This window comes from Gracilinanus agilis, chromosome 1, assembly GCF_016433145.1.
Source record: "Gracilinanus agilis isolate LMUSP501 chromosome 1, AgileGrace, whole genome shotgun sequence".
In the NCBI taxonomy this organism is placed as follows: Eukaryota; Metazoa; Chordata; class Mammalia; order Didelphimorphia; family Didelphidae; genus Gracilinanus; species Gracilinanus agilis.
Genome location: NC_058130.1, coordinates 779122947 through 779139757, shown reverse-complemented (window position 1 = coordinate 779139757; position 16811 = coordinate 779122947). Strand labels below are relative to the sequence as shown.

Sequence of the window (16811 nt, the reverse complement as noted above, 5' to 3'; positions counted from 1 at the left end):
AGGCCAACCTAGGAGATAGGATAGAAGGATAGAAGGATGCCTCTTTCTGTACCTACTGCAGGCAAGAAGAGGCCAGCCTGCATGTCCTGCACAGAATGGAATGCCTTCATTCTGAGAAGGAAACTTCCCTGAGAAATATGTCTGGAGGCCAGGTATGCATGGTGTAGCCAAGTGAATTCTTTGCTTGGTAGCTTCTTTGCAGGACTAGATTGCACTGACATTGAGGTCCCAGTGGATGTCCTCTTCATTTCCTTCTGTTTTGGGAAAGTTAGAGAAGTTGTCAAAAGCCCCAGGTTCTGAATTTCTTTGTGAACCCCTGTAATAAGGCCAAATAACTCTTGACTTCCCGTTGAGATCTCAAACCCTTAAAAAAGGTAAGGAAGGAGCTATCTTCACTCTTCTCAAGAGTCCCAAATCCCTTTCTTTAAGATGGAATTTTTATGCTGTAAAGTGATGTATGGAACATTGAGGCATTATTACTATAGCCTCATTTTCCATATACACCGGGTTCATACAGCAGAACTATCACAGCTATGGAGAGGCTACGCAGGGTGCAGGATGTTTTGTTGGCCCCAAATGTCATGGCCAAGCTCAGTTGATTCAAGTGAAGTTCTGGGGTGTTTTTGAAAGTCTTCCCAACTTTTCCACACCCTTTGTTATTTGTGAGGACAACCAGTGAGTCACATTCCATTTTCCTCATCTGTTAAATGAAAGGTGCTTGTTCCTTTCCAACTCTGTGATTTTCTGCCCCTTCTGTTTTTGACTTATAAGACCCCAGTATACAGGCTAGCTGCCCAGCCCCATTGCCTCCCCTGCTTCAGAGCTCAGAATGCCCCAGTCTTTAGAATAGTCCTAATGACTTCAGTTAGAAATCATTGAAGAACTTACTGACTTGAAAAGTATGGTGGAAGTATCTCCAGAACTATATTATGGGATCCTAGCTTGTCAGAGCTAGAGGGACTTAAGCTGGGAGGGGGGCCCAGAGACAACCCAATCTAATCTCATTATTTTATCAATGGCATAATAGATCTAGAGAAAGGATACCACTTGTTTAAGTAGAGTCTAAGACAAGTTTTTAGTGGAAAGTCTACCATGAATTGGGGAAGGAAGGCATCAGCCTTTCATCCCTTTTTAGGGAGAGGGTGCAGAGGGAAGCCGGGAACTGCATTTTCCTGTACAGAGTAGTGATTTCTCTGGGGTTTCTTACAGCATTATTCAATGAACACAAATGAGTTTTGTGACATTTTGAAAGTAGATTAGTAAGGTTTAAATTAAAGCAAAGATTCTAGCAGAAATGTGCAGAATTTAAATGAATATAATAGACTTCTCTACTAGCAGCAATGCAGTGATCCAGGATAGCTCTGAGGGACTTATGAGAGAGAATGCTATCCACATCCAGAGAAAGAACTGTGGGAGCGGAAACACAGAAGAAAAACAACTGTTTGATAACCATGGTTCGATGGGGACGTGATTGGGGATGTAGACTCTAAACAATCATCCTAGTGCAAATACTAATAATATGGAAATAGGTCTTGATCAATGATACAGGTAAAACCCAGTGTGGAATTGCTTGTTGACTATGGGAGGGGGGTGGGAGAAGGGAAGGGAAAGAACATGATTCGTGTAACTATGGGAAAACACTCTAAATTAATTAAATAAATGAACTTTAAAAAAGGAATGTGCAGAATTTAGCAGGTGAACAAAAAGAGAGAAGCTTCACTGATCCAGCAGGATCCTTTAGCACTAGCCTGGGGTTTCCCTGGAGATCTCAGAGCTTGATGTGACCCCACCTGGTAGCCACCCCCTTTCCCATCCCTTTGTGTCCATGCTTTAATAGAGTTCTGTGAGAGAGGGGAGCAAGGCTATCTCCACCTTTGGCAGCCTCCATGTTCCCTCTTAGCTTTTTCTCAAGCCTTAGGAACCCCTTATTAGCACTGATGATGAGAACTTGTCTTAACACCATATAGCACTGGCCAGAAATGTCCAATTTTCTTTGTAGAGAGTGTGCACACTGTGCAGATTCTCCATAGAGAATCCCCATTTTATATGTAAAGGCACTGAAGTTTAGGTTTAAGTCAATTTTCTCTGGGCCCATAGCCTGTGTGAGATGTAGGATTCTAAGTCCAGCTCTCTATTTATTGTATTATTTTACTCTCATTTGTCTAGAAGGAGTTCTGATTAATGAGGCACCTCAATATGATGCCATTTTTTCTGTAGCGCATGAGAGATTTCCAAAGGGTTCTTTTGTACCACCCAGAGGAGTAGGCAGGTGGGACAAGACTAATCAGATATTTTTCACGGATTAGGACAAATGTGGCTTAGAAAAGGTATTCAGTCTTCGATCTCTTCCAGCTCAAAAATTGGTGACTATTTCTATAATTTTCAAAAAAGTGAGATTGCTCTTCCTGTTATCTATTCTCCAGGTGCTGCTGACCTTAAGGGAATGAATATTGCCCAGGGTCACACAGCCTGTAAGGGCTTCTGATTTGAATACCTGTTCTCTTTTCATTATACCCACAACTGTATGCCTATTTTCATATTAAATAATCAAACTATAATGGAGTATCAACAGTCCTTGCTTCAAAAGCCACTCATGGATGACTGTCTATTTTCAAATTGTCTAGATAAATGAAAATGGACTGTACTAGGGTAAGAAACCCTTCCCCTGTGGTTGGTGCTAAGTAGTTTCTTCCAGCCACAACCTCATTAATGATGGAAGCTTCTCTTTCTGTAGGTGGTCCTCTGGAAGCAGCTAAAGCGAGACCTGAGCTGGAGCTGTCCTGTTCCTGACAATGACCTGCATCCCACAGGTAGGGATGAATTTCTCTGAGCTTTCTCCCCTCTCTTGTTCTTTCTTCCCCCAGACTAGTCTTGTTTTCCCCATTTCCACAGAGAAAAAGGTTTATTAGAATTTGAGTTTACTAAAAAAATTTAACAGCCTTTTTATTTCATCCCTATACTTCTCTTTTTAAAAAAAAAATTTCAACTTTATTTTCTGTTCCAAATTCTCTCCCTCCTCCCTTGCCCACTGTGAAAGGAATAAAAATAAAACTTATCTCTCTCTCTCTCTCTCACACACACACACACACACACACACACACAGACATGTAAAAACAAATTTTTGCATTAGCTATGTTCCTTCCCCCTGCTCCCCCCCTAAAAATAGAAAGAAAGAAGAAAATATGCTTCAGTCTGCACTCTGTGGCCATCACTTCTCCCATCTGGAGGTAGGTAGCAGGTTTCATGAGTCTTTGGGAATTGTGGTAGGTTGTATTGATCTTTCCAGTATTGCTATGACTGTGTAAATGGTTCTTCTTTCTGCGTCAGTTCACACAGGTTTTCCCAGGATTCTCTGAAGCCATCCCCTTCATCTTTTCTTTATAGTACAGTAGTAATTCCATCACATTAATAAACCATAACTTGTCCAGTCACTCCCCACTTGATGGGCACTTTGCTCTCAGCTTGCAGTTCTCCTTGCTCATTTTCTCATATCTCAAGTGAAGATAATCATGCTTTATAATACTAACTTGGGAGCGGGGGGGGGGGGGGGCTGCTATGGAGGAGAAAGTGCTTTGTCGACTATAGATCCCCTATAAGAGTGAGCTTTTGGGTCTCCTTCCACCAGTAAAGAAGGCAACCTCTAGTACTGAGCAAAGGGTTTTGGGGTTGCTGTGCACACCTTTTCAGGAGTGCCCTTGGCTCATTTTCCTGGGCTGGCCTTTTCATAACTGTCCATTACCAGGCCCTGGTTTGAGAGCATTTCCAATTTGATAGGGCTTGCCCTCTGCTGGCAGAGTGGAGGGCAGCCTTGGGGCCACCTGCATCTCACAAAAGGGGAGATGAGTGTCATGCCTGAAAACAAAACTAGAAAAAAAAAATCCAGACTGGTGTGTCTTTGCCTGTTGGAAATCCTGTGTGTCTCTGTATCCCCAGGTCCTGGGGCCTTAATAAAGGCTTGTGAAGTGGTGGATGGATCAAATGAACTTGTCTTTAGATCTGAACTGCTTCTTTAGAAGAGTGAAAAGTTCATTCTGGACCACTCCTGCGTGTGCCTCCCCTCCCCCCCTCCCCCGGTAATCTCTGCCTTAGTCCCTGTGCTTGCTGCTGGTTTAGGGAATAGGATCCCTGATGGATGTGTCTCATGTGTGTTTCTTCTGGGGAATGATGCCCATTAAGTGAACCTCCTAAAGGAGTGTGGAATGTGTGTGGAAGGGGCAGGAGACAAGAAGAAATTCTTTGTCAAACTGGAAGAGATTTTAAGTTTAAACGTGGGCCCTTCCAGACCCAGATCTAAAATGCTAAGAAAGAAGATGGTCACACTTGGTTCCCACCGTGCTTGAGTCATTTAGCTGATGTTCTGGATGTGCCTGCTTTGGTGAGTGTATCTATCAGGTATGTGAGCCCAGAGAACAAGAAGGTCTAGAGCCCGTCTTCAAGGAGTGTACAATCTAGTAGAGTATGGTCATTGTAGACTTGCCTGGCCTTGTATTGACCCAACTACTGGCCTCCCCTTTCTCTAGTGACGAGCCTTCGTCAGAGGCCTCTGGAAGACTCCTTGCTGCCTGGTCCTCCTTTGCCCCGCCAAGGCTAAGGCTTCCCTTGCCCTGGGCTTTCATTCATGGGATGGAGCCAATTCTCTGACTTTTCTGAAGCCTTTTTGATAAAATGCAGAATGTTAGCATCAGTTGTGAGCATCTCGTCAGAGCTCCCATTGCCCATGTGTTTGATTCACTACCCAGGTGAGCAACTGCCAGTCCTGCCTGGCACACTGGCGTCCAAGAGGTGACATCACACTAAGAGGTGACGTCACACAGCCTGTGGCAGAGACGGGATTCGGAGCCTCCTACTCCTGACTCCCGATTTGGTCCGCTTTGGTCCTTATGGTCCCTGGTCATGTTTCTATACCAGCATGGGCAAACCTCTTAGAGATCATGTGCCCAAACTGCACCTTCAAGCTGACTGTGAGGCGTGCACCTCCTCCCTCCAGCCCCCCAGTTGTCCCAGACAGCTGAGAAAGTGCTCGCATTGGGCTGCTGTGAGGAGGGGCCAGGCAAGTGAACATTGTCCTCAGGCGCAGGAGAGAGGGGCAGGGGAGCAGCCCCTTCCACGCTGCTGGGGCACACGTGCCACATCTTCAAAGCATGAGTAGCTAGGATTGAGGCTCAGAGGTGGTTCTCAGGGGAGTCCACCCCAACCCCTTCAAGATGAACTGTGTTAATGTAGGGAAAATGCCTTTGGAGCCCTCTCTGCTCCTTTCCTACCTGTCCCAGCACCCTACACCATCACCTTCTGAGGACCCAATGCCCTCACATTCTGGATCTTGCTGGCTGTAGCCCCCTGCTTTGATACCTTACTCTGGTGTTCCCCACTTCTTAAGGGTCCTGAGATCCAAAATGACCTTTAGTGTAAATACTATCCCCACATTACAGATGAGGAAACTGAGACATCAAGAAATCTCCCTTACCCATACTTCACACATTAGCCCTATGTAAGTATTATCGAATTAGAGTGAAGTTCTCATGCCAGAGCAAGGTGTGGCTTTAAGCCATGACTCTCCCCACACTACCTGCCTAGGTTTGGGCCTACACATGCAGAACCAGTAACAGCAGCAACTCTTAAAGGAAGGGTTGTTAACCCCAGGCCATCTTTATTGTTAGAACCTCTCCTGGCCCTGCCCAATTCAGCCTGTGCCCCTGGGGCTGATGGTTCTGGGCCCTCTGGTCTTGGTTTTACTGTAGAAGAGTTGCCTCCTACCAGGGGAGGAGAGGGGAGGGAAAGCAGGGCATGTTATAGGGGACCTGAAGGTGGGGTGCTGGGCCCCTCTCCAGATGCTCCAAGCCAGAGAGCCTTGCCTCAGCCACTAGCTCTCCCAAGGTTTCACAGCTGTTCTATACCCTTGGCAAGACTTGAATCCAGGTTAGTCACTGCTCCATGTTGCTTCTCACCCTTCTGACGAATCTGCTATTGTGACATTTAATCTTATTTGTTAAAATATATTCAGTCAAATCTTGATTTGTCATAGGATTAGAGGATTTTGACCTGTTCAGTCCAACCCCCTCATTTCTCATTTTCCAGAAGAGAAAATTGAAGCCCAGAGAAGTCAGGCAAGTCCAGGTCCCTCAGACAGAGGGGAAGGAGCAGGGCCAAGATTAGAACCAAGGCTTTGGCATTTTGACCTTCATGTTCTCGCAACTGAGGCCTACCTTGCTCCTTTCCACTATTTCCCTAGATTTCACAAGTCCATTCACAAAGTGCAAGAATATTGGTGGGTGATGACAGCTTTGAGGAGGCCCCCTGGTTAGACATTAAATAAAGAGGTCATGGGACAAAGGGTTGACCTTGAGGACAAAAAGGCAACCTTTGGGACAACAGGCTGGCCTTTGGATGAAGAAGCAAAGGTCATCTGAAGGTGGAGACCTTACTGCCATCATGTCATGGGGGAAGACGTCCAACAGTTGTGTCTAGATGCATGTTTCTGGCTCTTTTGTGAAAACTTGCATTGCTTTGGCTCACTCAGAGCAGTGTTTTGATGCTGAATAAAGCTATGGTGCCATACCTACTCCCACTGCTTGGTCTGTTTTTCCCCCCCCCCCTCCATTTTCTGCTCCCAAACATACCAGCAACCCAGCTTACCAAAAGGAATTCTGTTTGGGTTCATGGGAAATTTTATGTGGAGGCTAGTTTCCATATTCTTGTCATTAATATTACAAACTTTAAATTTCTTTTGGATAAAGTTTGGGAAGATGATCAATAAAAATGATCAAATGTTTCCATGTGGGTGAGTGATTATTCAGTATTTGTGGAACCTCAAGAACCATGTTCAGATGATGGCTATAAGGGATAGACTGGGATGGGGAAGAATCCTTGTAAGATCCCCTACCTGAGGAGGCATCTGGCTAACCTGAAGGAGACATATATAGATAGAGGCTTCCTTAATAATTGAGATTTACTAAATGAAGAGTGAAAAGATTTGGATTAATGAATACTTGTATCTGTGTGCGAAAGAGGTCAGTGGAGGGGCGGAGTCAGAGGAGGAGAGGGAAGACAATCTTGGTGAACTTATTTTTGCTCATCTAACTAATGATATTTTCTTGGATCCTTATTGGCTTTCTCCCCTGATGCATATTTGTCCTTTGCCCCTTGGTGCTTTTGTTGGGCCCTTTGAGAATATCCTCTTCAGGAACTCCTTTCCTTATCCCCTCCTCACCAGTCCCTTCCTTTTGGGTCATCCCTGTATCTCTGTGATGATACATTCTGTGCCATTTACCTTACATAAGCCATCCCCATTGGTGATGCTTCCTGTGTCTTTTGTCCCTTGGGGTCCCTCAGACTCCAATGTTCCCCTAGCCATGACCACTTGGCGTCTACAGAAGATAAACTTGTCAGAAAAAAATAAATTCCTTAGGCAACAAGCAGTCTGGGACCATTGAAAGTACTGAGCATTTACAAAAATTTAAATTCTCCTTAATGAACCTAAAACTTATCAACAAAAATGAATGTTTCAGCATATATAGAAACAAGAGAATTTTATTTGAAACCATGAACTTGTCATACAGTTTTTCTTTTAACAAATGATATATATTACATGTATATTTAATGTTGTAATAAGGAAATTGTCATATCAAGCCCTTAGAGAACTTTTTTCTTTTATCTACTTTTTAATGTTTTCTTGATTCTTTTTTTATCTCTAAAGTGCCACTGACTCATAATTGTCTGCTTTAAGATGAGAACTCTCCTTTACAATAAATAAGAATCAAGCAAAATCATTCAGTTCAGTGGTTTGCTAACTGTCAGGATATGTCTCTGAAGAGAGACCATTACCCTTATGCCAAGAGGGCGGGCAGCCGGCCTCATTCTAGGCTCACTTCTTCTAGCTCTTTATTTCTGGCTTGGACTCATCAAAGATAAAGTAACCAGTGGACAGACCACCCTGTGTTGTGTGCCTTCTTTGTCCACTTTGAATCACGTGTGCATGTGGCTCTGCCAGCCTTGTGAGGCACAAAATGGAAAGATCAAAAGGGGAGACTTTGGAGTCTTTCTGAGGATGTGGAGTAAGAAAGGGACAAGGCTGAGAGGACTTATCTTCACAACCGTCTTGGGAGGCAAGGAGCAATGTCTCCATTTTGCAGGTAAGTCAGCTGCGGCTTTAAAAGCTGGCAGAGTTTTCCCAGTCAGCCTCCCAAAAGGCCTCCAGACTGAACATTCTTCCCCCTCCCTCCTGAATGCCCCTTGGCTATGAAAGGCCACAGCCTCTACTTACCCTATTCTGGGCTGAAAACCACTTCACCAAATAACTGCGGAGACTTTGACAAATTCCATTTAATTCTACAAGTATTTATGAAACACATAATGTGGGCAGAGGATTGTGCTGGGTGTGGGGATTAAAGCCTGGACATGCGGTTTTGTTCGTGTGGAGACCTCCTAATTCCCAGGACATGCTGGACACTTTTTCTGTAACTTAGTGATTTGTCTCCAGCATTGAGTGGTACCATAGGCAGTGGGTGCCAAACAGGACTTTTTCTGAGGCTAGATTTGGAACTAGGTTCTTCCTAGTCCCAGTCCTGGTACTCTGTGCACCGGAGTCCCCTGATCACCTTCCTGCTTCATACAGCCTCTCTCTATACATATCGAGGAAAACAACCTGTACTTCCTGCCTTGGCTTACTCAGTCTTGTAGTGGCTGAGAAAGACCTGGAGAGCATAGTCTGTGTTAGGCTATGTTAGACTTCAGGAGAACCCAGAAAAGGAGGATGTCTTGTTGGGGAGGTGGGTAGTTTCAGGGGAGAGGACAGGTCCTTCCCAAGGTCCAGGAGCCTTTGTGAGCATTAGAGGACAAAGGCAAAATCCATGACATCTCTGCCCTGAAAGGTGGTTTCAAGGAGGGGAAAAACACATCTTGAAGGTATTTTTTTATCAGTTTCTCTTAATTAGAACAATCATCAGACGGACTAAACATGGTGGGCTGACCCAGAAATGAGCCTTTGCTCTTGCTTCTGGTGCTGGGTTAAGCAGCAAACTTTTAGGGGCAACAGATTATACCTAGAAACAATTACTTTTGTTCCTTTTTTTTTTTTTTTTTTAAACCCTTAACTTCTGTGTATTGGCTCCTAGGTGGAAGAGTGGTAAGGGTGGGCAATGGAGGTCAAGTGACTCGCCCAGGGTCACACAGCTGGGAAGTGTCTGAGGCCGGTTTTGAACCCAAGACCTCCCCTCTCTAGACCTGACTCAATCCACTGAGCTACCCAGCTGCCCCCAAACAATTACTTTTGGATGGTGAAGTGATATGTTAGTTTGAATTGGGCTTTTCCTCTTTTTCCATAAAAGCAACATTAAAACAAAAGCTCAATCACTTTAAAATTTCACAGAGATAAACTTAAAAGCACAATAATGGACAAGTGGCTATTGGACTTTTTTAAAGTTGTATTTAATGGTCAAAGTATGATAGGAAAACCACCCAAAGTACGCTATCTGTCGGTTATCAATCTTTTTTTTAACATGGGGGTTACCAAACAAAATGATGAGGGAAACAGACAAACAAAGACATTAAAACTTTTGCTCCTTTTGAACACTTATACCCTAAGTTTCTTTCAAGTTCTGAGCGTGAATAACATATGACTGACATAAATCCTAATCTCAGTTATTGAAGCCCAAGACAATGAATATCAATATAAGCACAAGAAATATCCTTAGTCAAATCGAGAAGCCCCTGCTTTGTGCCAAGCACTCCATTAAGTGCTGGCAAACAGAGAAAGGCACAAACAGACTGGGAAACAATATGCTACTGACCTGATGTACAGCATAGGGTGCATTTAATATGTTTACAGAAGAGACACAGTTACAGATTATACCACTTGAAAAGGGCTAACTGTTGGATAGCTGGTCTGGCGAAGGGCAGCTGATGATGTGAGCAGCCTCAGAAAGCATCTCTTCTTCTCAGAGAGCTCATGAGTTGAGGAACTTTCTTTGAACTTAGATTTGATTTTTGCTTGTTTCATCTGTTAAGATGATGTATTCCTGGAGTTAATCATCACCCCCAGTGAAGGAAGCTCTAAAGCCCAATTGGCTATGGAGCTAATGCTAGGGTAAGCAGCAAAGTTTTCTAGAGGCAGTAAATTACACCTGGAAACAATTACTTTTGGGTGGTCCCTAAATTGTTATTTTGGGCAAATATTATATTTATTTTTTAATGTTTTAACAGTGCCTTTTGATTTTATATCCCAGGCATTTCCAGATATACCACTAAGAAAGACTTCTCTTGGTCCATGTTCACTTTTTTTTTTTTAAACCCTTAACTTCTGTGTATTGCTCCTAGGTGGAAGAGTGGTAAGGGTGGGCAATGGGGGTCAAGTGACTTGTCCAGGGTCACACAGCTGGGAAGTGTCTGAGGCCAGATTTGAACCCAGCTGCCCCCCCCCCCCCCCCATGTTCACTCTTAACGTCTCAATATAATGCTTCTTCCTTAGTTTTAACCCCTTTCATATGTCCAGGCTAAGAATTATTGTGATTTTTTTTTTAAGTTTACCCCTGTCTATTTTCTTAAGCTGTAGCCCATCATCTTTTGGGGGGCATCTAGGTAACTAGTAGATAGATAGGTAGGCTTGGAATCAGGAAGATTCAAGTTCAAATTCAGTCTCAGGAGACACTAGGTGTGTGACTCTGAGCAAGTCACTTAACCTCTGTTTGCCTCAGTTTCATCACCTGTAAAATGAGTATAATAAGAGCACTTTCCTCCATGTTATGAGGATCTAATGAAATAATAGTTGTAAAATACATAATACAGGGTCTGGCACATAGGAAGCAGTATCTAAATGTCAGCAAGTATAATTATCATCATCATCATCACTTTTGCTGCCCTCTGGAGCTTTTCTATGTACATTGCAGCATTCCATAGGTATACTGATTACTTTGAGTATGGATCTGCTTCTGATGCCCTTCCTGAACATGCCCTGTGTTTGGCTGAATTTGAATGTGGCAGCCTATCAAGCTGCCTCCAGGAGTCATTTCCTAGCTTGTAACTGACCCTATAGTACATTTTCCATTTACAGAAATGCTTGTTTATTCTTAACCTTTTCTTTCCGGGGTCATAAGCCATTTCCTTATTCTTAAGGAACAGTTCTGTCCAATCGTGTGATAAGTTAATCCAGGAGGGGAACATAGTTTTTGTTAAATAACTTTGTTGGGGCAGCAGGGTGGCTCAGTGGATGGAGAGCCAGGCCTAGAGATGGGAGATCCTAGGTTCAAATCTGGCCTCAGACACTTCCTAGCTGGGTGACCCTGGGTAAGTCACTTGACCCCTATTGCCTACCCTTACCACTCTTCTGCCTTGGAACCAATACATAGTATTGATTCTAAGGTGGAAGATATGGGCTTAATTAATAAATGAATGAATGAATGACCTTGTTGAAAGTTTTATGAAAGTGAATAATGCCAACTGTCTCCTCCTTAGCTGTTATTTGTTTTTTTCCCTCAATGACTTCCCCTTATTGAAATAACATTACCTTTTTTTATCCAAGTTATTCCTGCTTGTAATCAGCAATTTACCCTTTGTTATAATTATAACCAGCTAGCCAAGTAGATATCAAATATGCTGTTGGATAGTTCCTGGGTGCTCTCCAGAGCCACTCTTTCAGATGGGAGGCAGAATTAAAAGTCACCCTCTGATAGAATATTTCCATAATTCCTATTCCTATTGGCCTTTAAGGGGTAGCAAAAGCATTCAGAGGAGGCTGAGCAGGATACTGAAGGACCGCCATTTAATATTGGGGTTGGATTTGTTCCTTAGGCTCTGAAAAGCAGAACTAGCATTGTAGAAGCAACCAGGAGAGGCAGATTTAGGCTTGAGATCAGGAAAAATATCTCAGCCATGGAAGGACAATTTCAAGATGGCAGGTGGTTGGTTCCCTGCTCTTTGGAGCTTGTGATAAGATTCAGGATTCAAGGCCGATGCTCTTGACCATGAGTCCGGGGCTCATTTCACTCTGCCTCACTTGTTTGGAAAGTGGGAATGGACTTATAAATAATCTTCCCTTTCACCCATGACTAGCTCCCAGGACAAGCTTATCTTCTGTGGTTCTGGTGATCAGTTCTCATCTCATAAACCTCAGCATCTTCTCAAAGTGTGGGTTATCACTCCTTTTCCAGTGATGCCAAAAAGGGCCTTTCTGCTACTCCTTTTTTCCCTACTACCAGGAAAAGTGCTGCTATGAATGTTCTAGCTTTCCTTCTATTTAAGACACCCTAATGACAGCATCAGTGTTGTCAGGCTTGTTTGGCTTTTCAAATGATGAGTAAATTGTTTTTTCCTTCTCCCTGAGACTTTTTTTTCAGGTTTAAGCATTTTTAAAAAATACATATTATTGCTACATCAGCTACATTTCCTAATATATCCCTCACCCATCTCTCCCCCAGAAAGCCATCTCTAATGACAAAGGAAAAGAGAAAAACGATATTCAGTAAGACAAACCAACACTTTGTTCTACACCCATAGGTCTCCTCCCTCCACCTCCACCTCCAAGAAGGGAGGGAGATGTCAACTTCTCCCCAGGACATTGAGTTTAATTGTCTTGTACTCTTCTCCATGGAGCTACTCAGAACCAAATCCAGAAGGATTCCTTAACCTCACCTTTTGAGTAGTCCCTTAGTTTTATCCAGAGCACCCTTCCCCTCTTATAGGTTGAATGAGGAAAAAGGCCCTTTTAGTTTTGTTACTGGTAGTTGGGAGGTAGCCTACTAATTCAAATGGGAGCTCCTTGAGGTCAAAAACAGATGAATTTTGGCCCTTGCACATGACAGAATACCATGAAAGAGTTTATTTGAATTAGACTGGGGAGTTGGCACAAATGAGTCTGTGAACGTGCCATGTGACCCCTGAGCCTCAGTTTCTTCACGTTAAAACCAGGGGACATAATCTAGATGCTCTCTTATACCCTCCTTCCAGCTCTGTGATTCACATTTTAAGCCCTTCAATATCATGTCACTAAGCTTTCCTGCTGACTTTGTGATCTTCTAGTTTTTCTAATGAGGCTGACTCTCCCATGACATGTCCTATTGTGATAGTATTGCTATTTATGTTCTCATACAATCTCATTCTAGCCTTGATCCATGGAGTCCTGAGAACTCTGTGTGAGCTTTTGATCAGACCACGTCACCTCTAAACCGCATTTAACATCTAGAAAATAGGGTTAATAACATGGAACTGCCTTAGGCACTTGGAATCAAAATGAAAATGAAAATGATGAGATCTGCAAAGTGCAGCTATCCTTATTATTGTCATTGTCCTCCATGTCCCACCAGATCTGAGCCACTTATTAAATCCAGATCCACGCCTGTTTCTTTGTAGTCCAACCATTTGAATTTTTATCATCTGTATGTGAATAAATTCACAGGATGGGTTGGACCAAAGCATTTGTCTAGATGGTGGCTCACCTGCCACCTCCCACACCTGTAAGTTGTTTTGATGTATTCAGGTATCTTCATTCCTGTAAGTAGTTTGGAGATCTCTCATTTCATCCCTATGGCAAATCCTTCTCCAAGCATAGATTGGACTCCCCGATACTTCAGTAGATGGTCATCTCCACTTATGGTCAAAAAATAGGCATCCTCCGTTGAGCAGCCGTCTGGTAACAGACATATATTCTCTAGATTGGCCCAAATTCAGAACTTTCTCCTCAGCATGCTATGGTACAAAAAGACCTTGCTACGACCTAAATCCTGCCTTCATGCATAATCTTGGGCAAGTTCCTTCCCTGGGCCTCAATTTCCTCATCCATCAAATGAAAAGGTTGAACTGCTCTCGCCAGCTCTGGGTCTGGGCCTTTCATTGGTCCTATGACCTTCCACTTCATTGGCAGATTGGCATAGCCTTTGAAAATCCACAGTCACTGTCATGACACGTTAAGGTGTCAGAAGGAGGCCTTTATCAGTCCTCTGAATATATTCTTGGACACCGAAAAGCTCTGATTTATTTTGACAGAAATCCTTTACTCCAACACAGATCTCAAACCCCACTGCCCTGAATCTACAACTTAGTAGCCACTTTGTTTTTTTGAGTTGTTGGGGCCCAAAGATTCATCACCACATGGGCCTACTTGAAGTGACTCCCTCAGGACAGAGATCAGAAGTCATTGGCAGTTTTCTCTGGAATCTTCACTGGAATTCACACTCTCTTCTCATTTATATAATTGATAATGCTTGTGTAGTACTCAGGCAGTACCCTGGCACTTTAATATTATGCATGGCCTTATTATTATTTTATCACCTCAAATACTAACATTTGGTATTTCTCCTCACCGCGCAGGGTTTTATTTATACAAACCACTAAATAATTGGTTTTTATACTGCAGAGATATGCTCAAGTCACCACCAAGAGTGGTTCCCCTTTGTCAGGCACTGTGCTAAGTGCTGGGGATACAAAGGCAAGGTAAAATCACTGCCCTTAAGAAGTAGACATCATAATAGATGTCTACTTAGTTCATTTCCTTTGTGATCAAATTAAAAATCTAATAAAAATGGAAAGCAGACTACTTTGTTGAAGAGTTGTTGAGGTTATTTTTCCTTTAAAACCAAACCTCTTATTTAACTAACAACCCTGTAATTCTTACTACTGAATGAGGTAGCTTTGAAGACTCTAGGACAGGCAAAGTACCTAGATCCATCTATTGTGGAGCAACTCTACCCTCGTATTTATTGAAGCACTGTGATAGGTCCAAAGAGACATCAATAAAACGTTTGAGGAATTGATATTTTCACTGTATCAAGTTAATTTTCATCTCTTTTGATTGATTTTCCCATAGCCTCATTTCAAGCCCCCTTTCTAGCCAGTCCACCTTAATGAATAGCCTGTAACTTGCTGCTATATTTCTTAAAACATTGTGTCCAGAACTCAAGCCAATACTCCATTTGTAGTCTGATTCTGTAAATGTATAGTGAGTGGACCTGCTACCTCTTCTTGGACTCCTGTGACTTAAGCTGTTTGAAGATAGCATTCGTCATAGGGAAAGCATGAGGGCCTGCCTTACTTAGGCCTTTTGCACATTTGTTCTAGTTCTTTTTTAGGGGGGAGGCCAAACTGACCAACCATTGTCATAATGAGGAATCTGTTTAACAGTTATCCATTATGTAGAACTTCTGCCCATCACTTTCCTCATATGAGTGACTAACAAATACATTTACAGAAGGACCCTCACCCAGACTGGTTATTTCTGCCGGTCCCAGCTTTGGCCCCACGTTTGACTCTGTGGAAAGCAGCCCATCCTAGCCAATTGCAGCACCAGCAGCCATCTTCATTTGCTGGATGCTTCTTGTTGTGTCAAGAGAAACAACCATAGCGTATAAGTTTAGAATGGGAGAGGATCTCAGAGGTGATCTAGTCCAAGTCTGGCATTTTAAAGATGAGGAAACTAAGGCCCAGAGAGGTCAAGTGATTTGCCCAATTTGATTCAATAACAAACATTTGTTAAGTGCCTTCTGTGTACCAGGAACCGAAGATACAAAAATCAAAATGAAGCAGCCTTTCCCCTCCAGGAGCTTTCATTCTACTGGGTGGATACAACATGAGCACAGATCTATTCAAAGCAATTTCAAGGTGGATGTATTATTAACTGGGAAACAGGACAGGTTTCATATAACAGGTGAGACCTCCTTTAAAATAAACTGGAAAGGAAAATAGGGATTCGGAGTAGCCGAGGTGAGGAAGGACTCCTTTCGAGATATGAGAGACCATTTATTCCAAGGCACAGAGGCTAGAGATGGAGCAGCTAGCAGGTTGGTCTTGAACCTGAAAGCCTGGAAAGGTCACACAGGTATCAAGTGGCAGAGTCAGGATTCAATCCAGGTCCTCTGACTCTGGTTGCAGCACCTTTCTCCTGCCCCACAGTAAAGTCCTGTTAATAAAGTTAAAGCAAAAGCATTGGGGCATTTTTATTAAATGGCATGTCATACTGATTTGGGTTCATTTCTCTTGTGCAGAAGAAAACCAAGGAAACGTACAGGTTACAACAGAAACTCTGCCAAAACCTACTGAAGAAGAACAAGGTATGAAGGTCAATGGGACTGAGACCATTAGGAATGACAAAGTGAGTAAAAGTCTCCCAACTGGGTTCATCGACTGCCCAGATAGAGACAAAATCATGACCAGTGGTGAGGGTTCAGAAACCAGCACCCTAGTTTCCCTAGAGCCTTTAACCTCTGTGGAACCTGAATTGACAAAAGCGCCTTCAAAAGAAAAAGAATGTGAAAAATCCATTGCTTCTTGTCCTCTTGTGCTGCCATCATCAGAGGACAGTGTCAACTCGACATTGTACAGTGAAACACTGTCCAGATTGAGCCTTGTCCACAAAGCCGTTGACAATCACCAACACACCAAGCCAAGCATTCTTCAGGTGAAGAGCAAGGAAAGTGGTGTTTGCCTCCAAATGTCATGTCTCCCATTGAGCTTGCCCTCTGCTGAGTCCGAAAGCATCTCCCTTGAAAAATGTGACTCTGACAATGACCAACAGAAGATGGAAAAACCCTTCTGGAATGGAGAGATCTTGAGAGAAGGCTCAGCTTATAGACTGAAAGGGGAAGACCAAGCTCTGAGTGTCAGGAGCCAAAGTAGAGAAATACTTCCTGTTGATGCCAAGCCTGGAGGAAAAGACAGTGACACGGCTAGCGATGAACACCATCCTCATGATCAAAGAGGACGTGCCCTTGATAGCTGTTGCCTGCACAGCCTCAGTCAGGGGGCTCGAGAAAGTAGCCAGCAAGAGAACTCTGTTTCTCCTTCTGAAGGAGATCCTAGCCAAGGCCCCTCAGAAATTCAAGGAAATCTAA

The 16811-nt window shown here is 43.2% G+C and overlaps 1 protein-coding gene across 1 annotated transcript in view; it reads left to right on the top strand.

Moving 5' to 3' along the window:
- The window catches only part of LOC123230417 (protein PRR14L-like), a 34014-nt gene extending 17203 nt beyond the window's left edge, over positions 1-16811 (top strand). Inside the window, exons 2-4 of the mRNA XM_044656582.1 lie at positions 2735-2810; positions 15966-16592; positions 16696-16811. Coding sequence (XP_044512517.1) covers positions 2735-2810; positions 15966-16592; positions 16696-16811 — 819 coding nt within the window. The remainder of the gene's footprint in view (positions 1-2734; positions 2811-15965; positions 16593-16695) is intronic.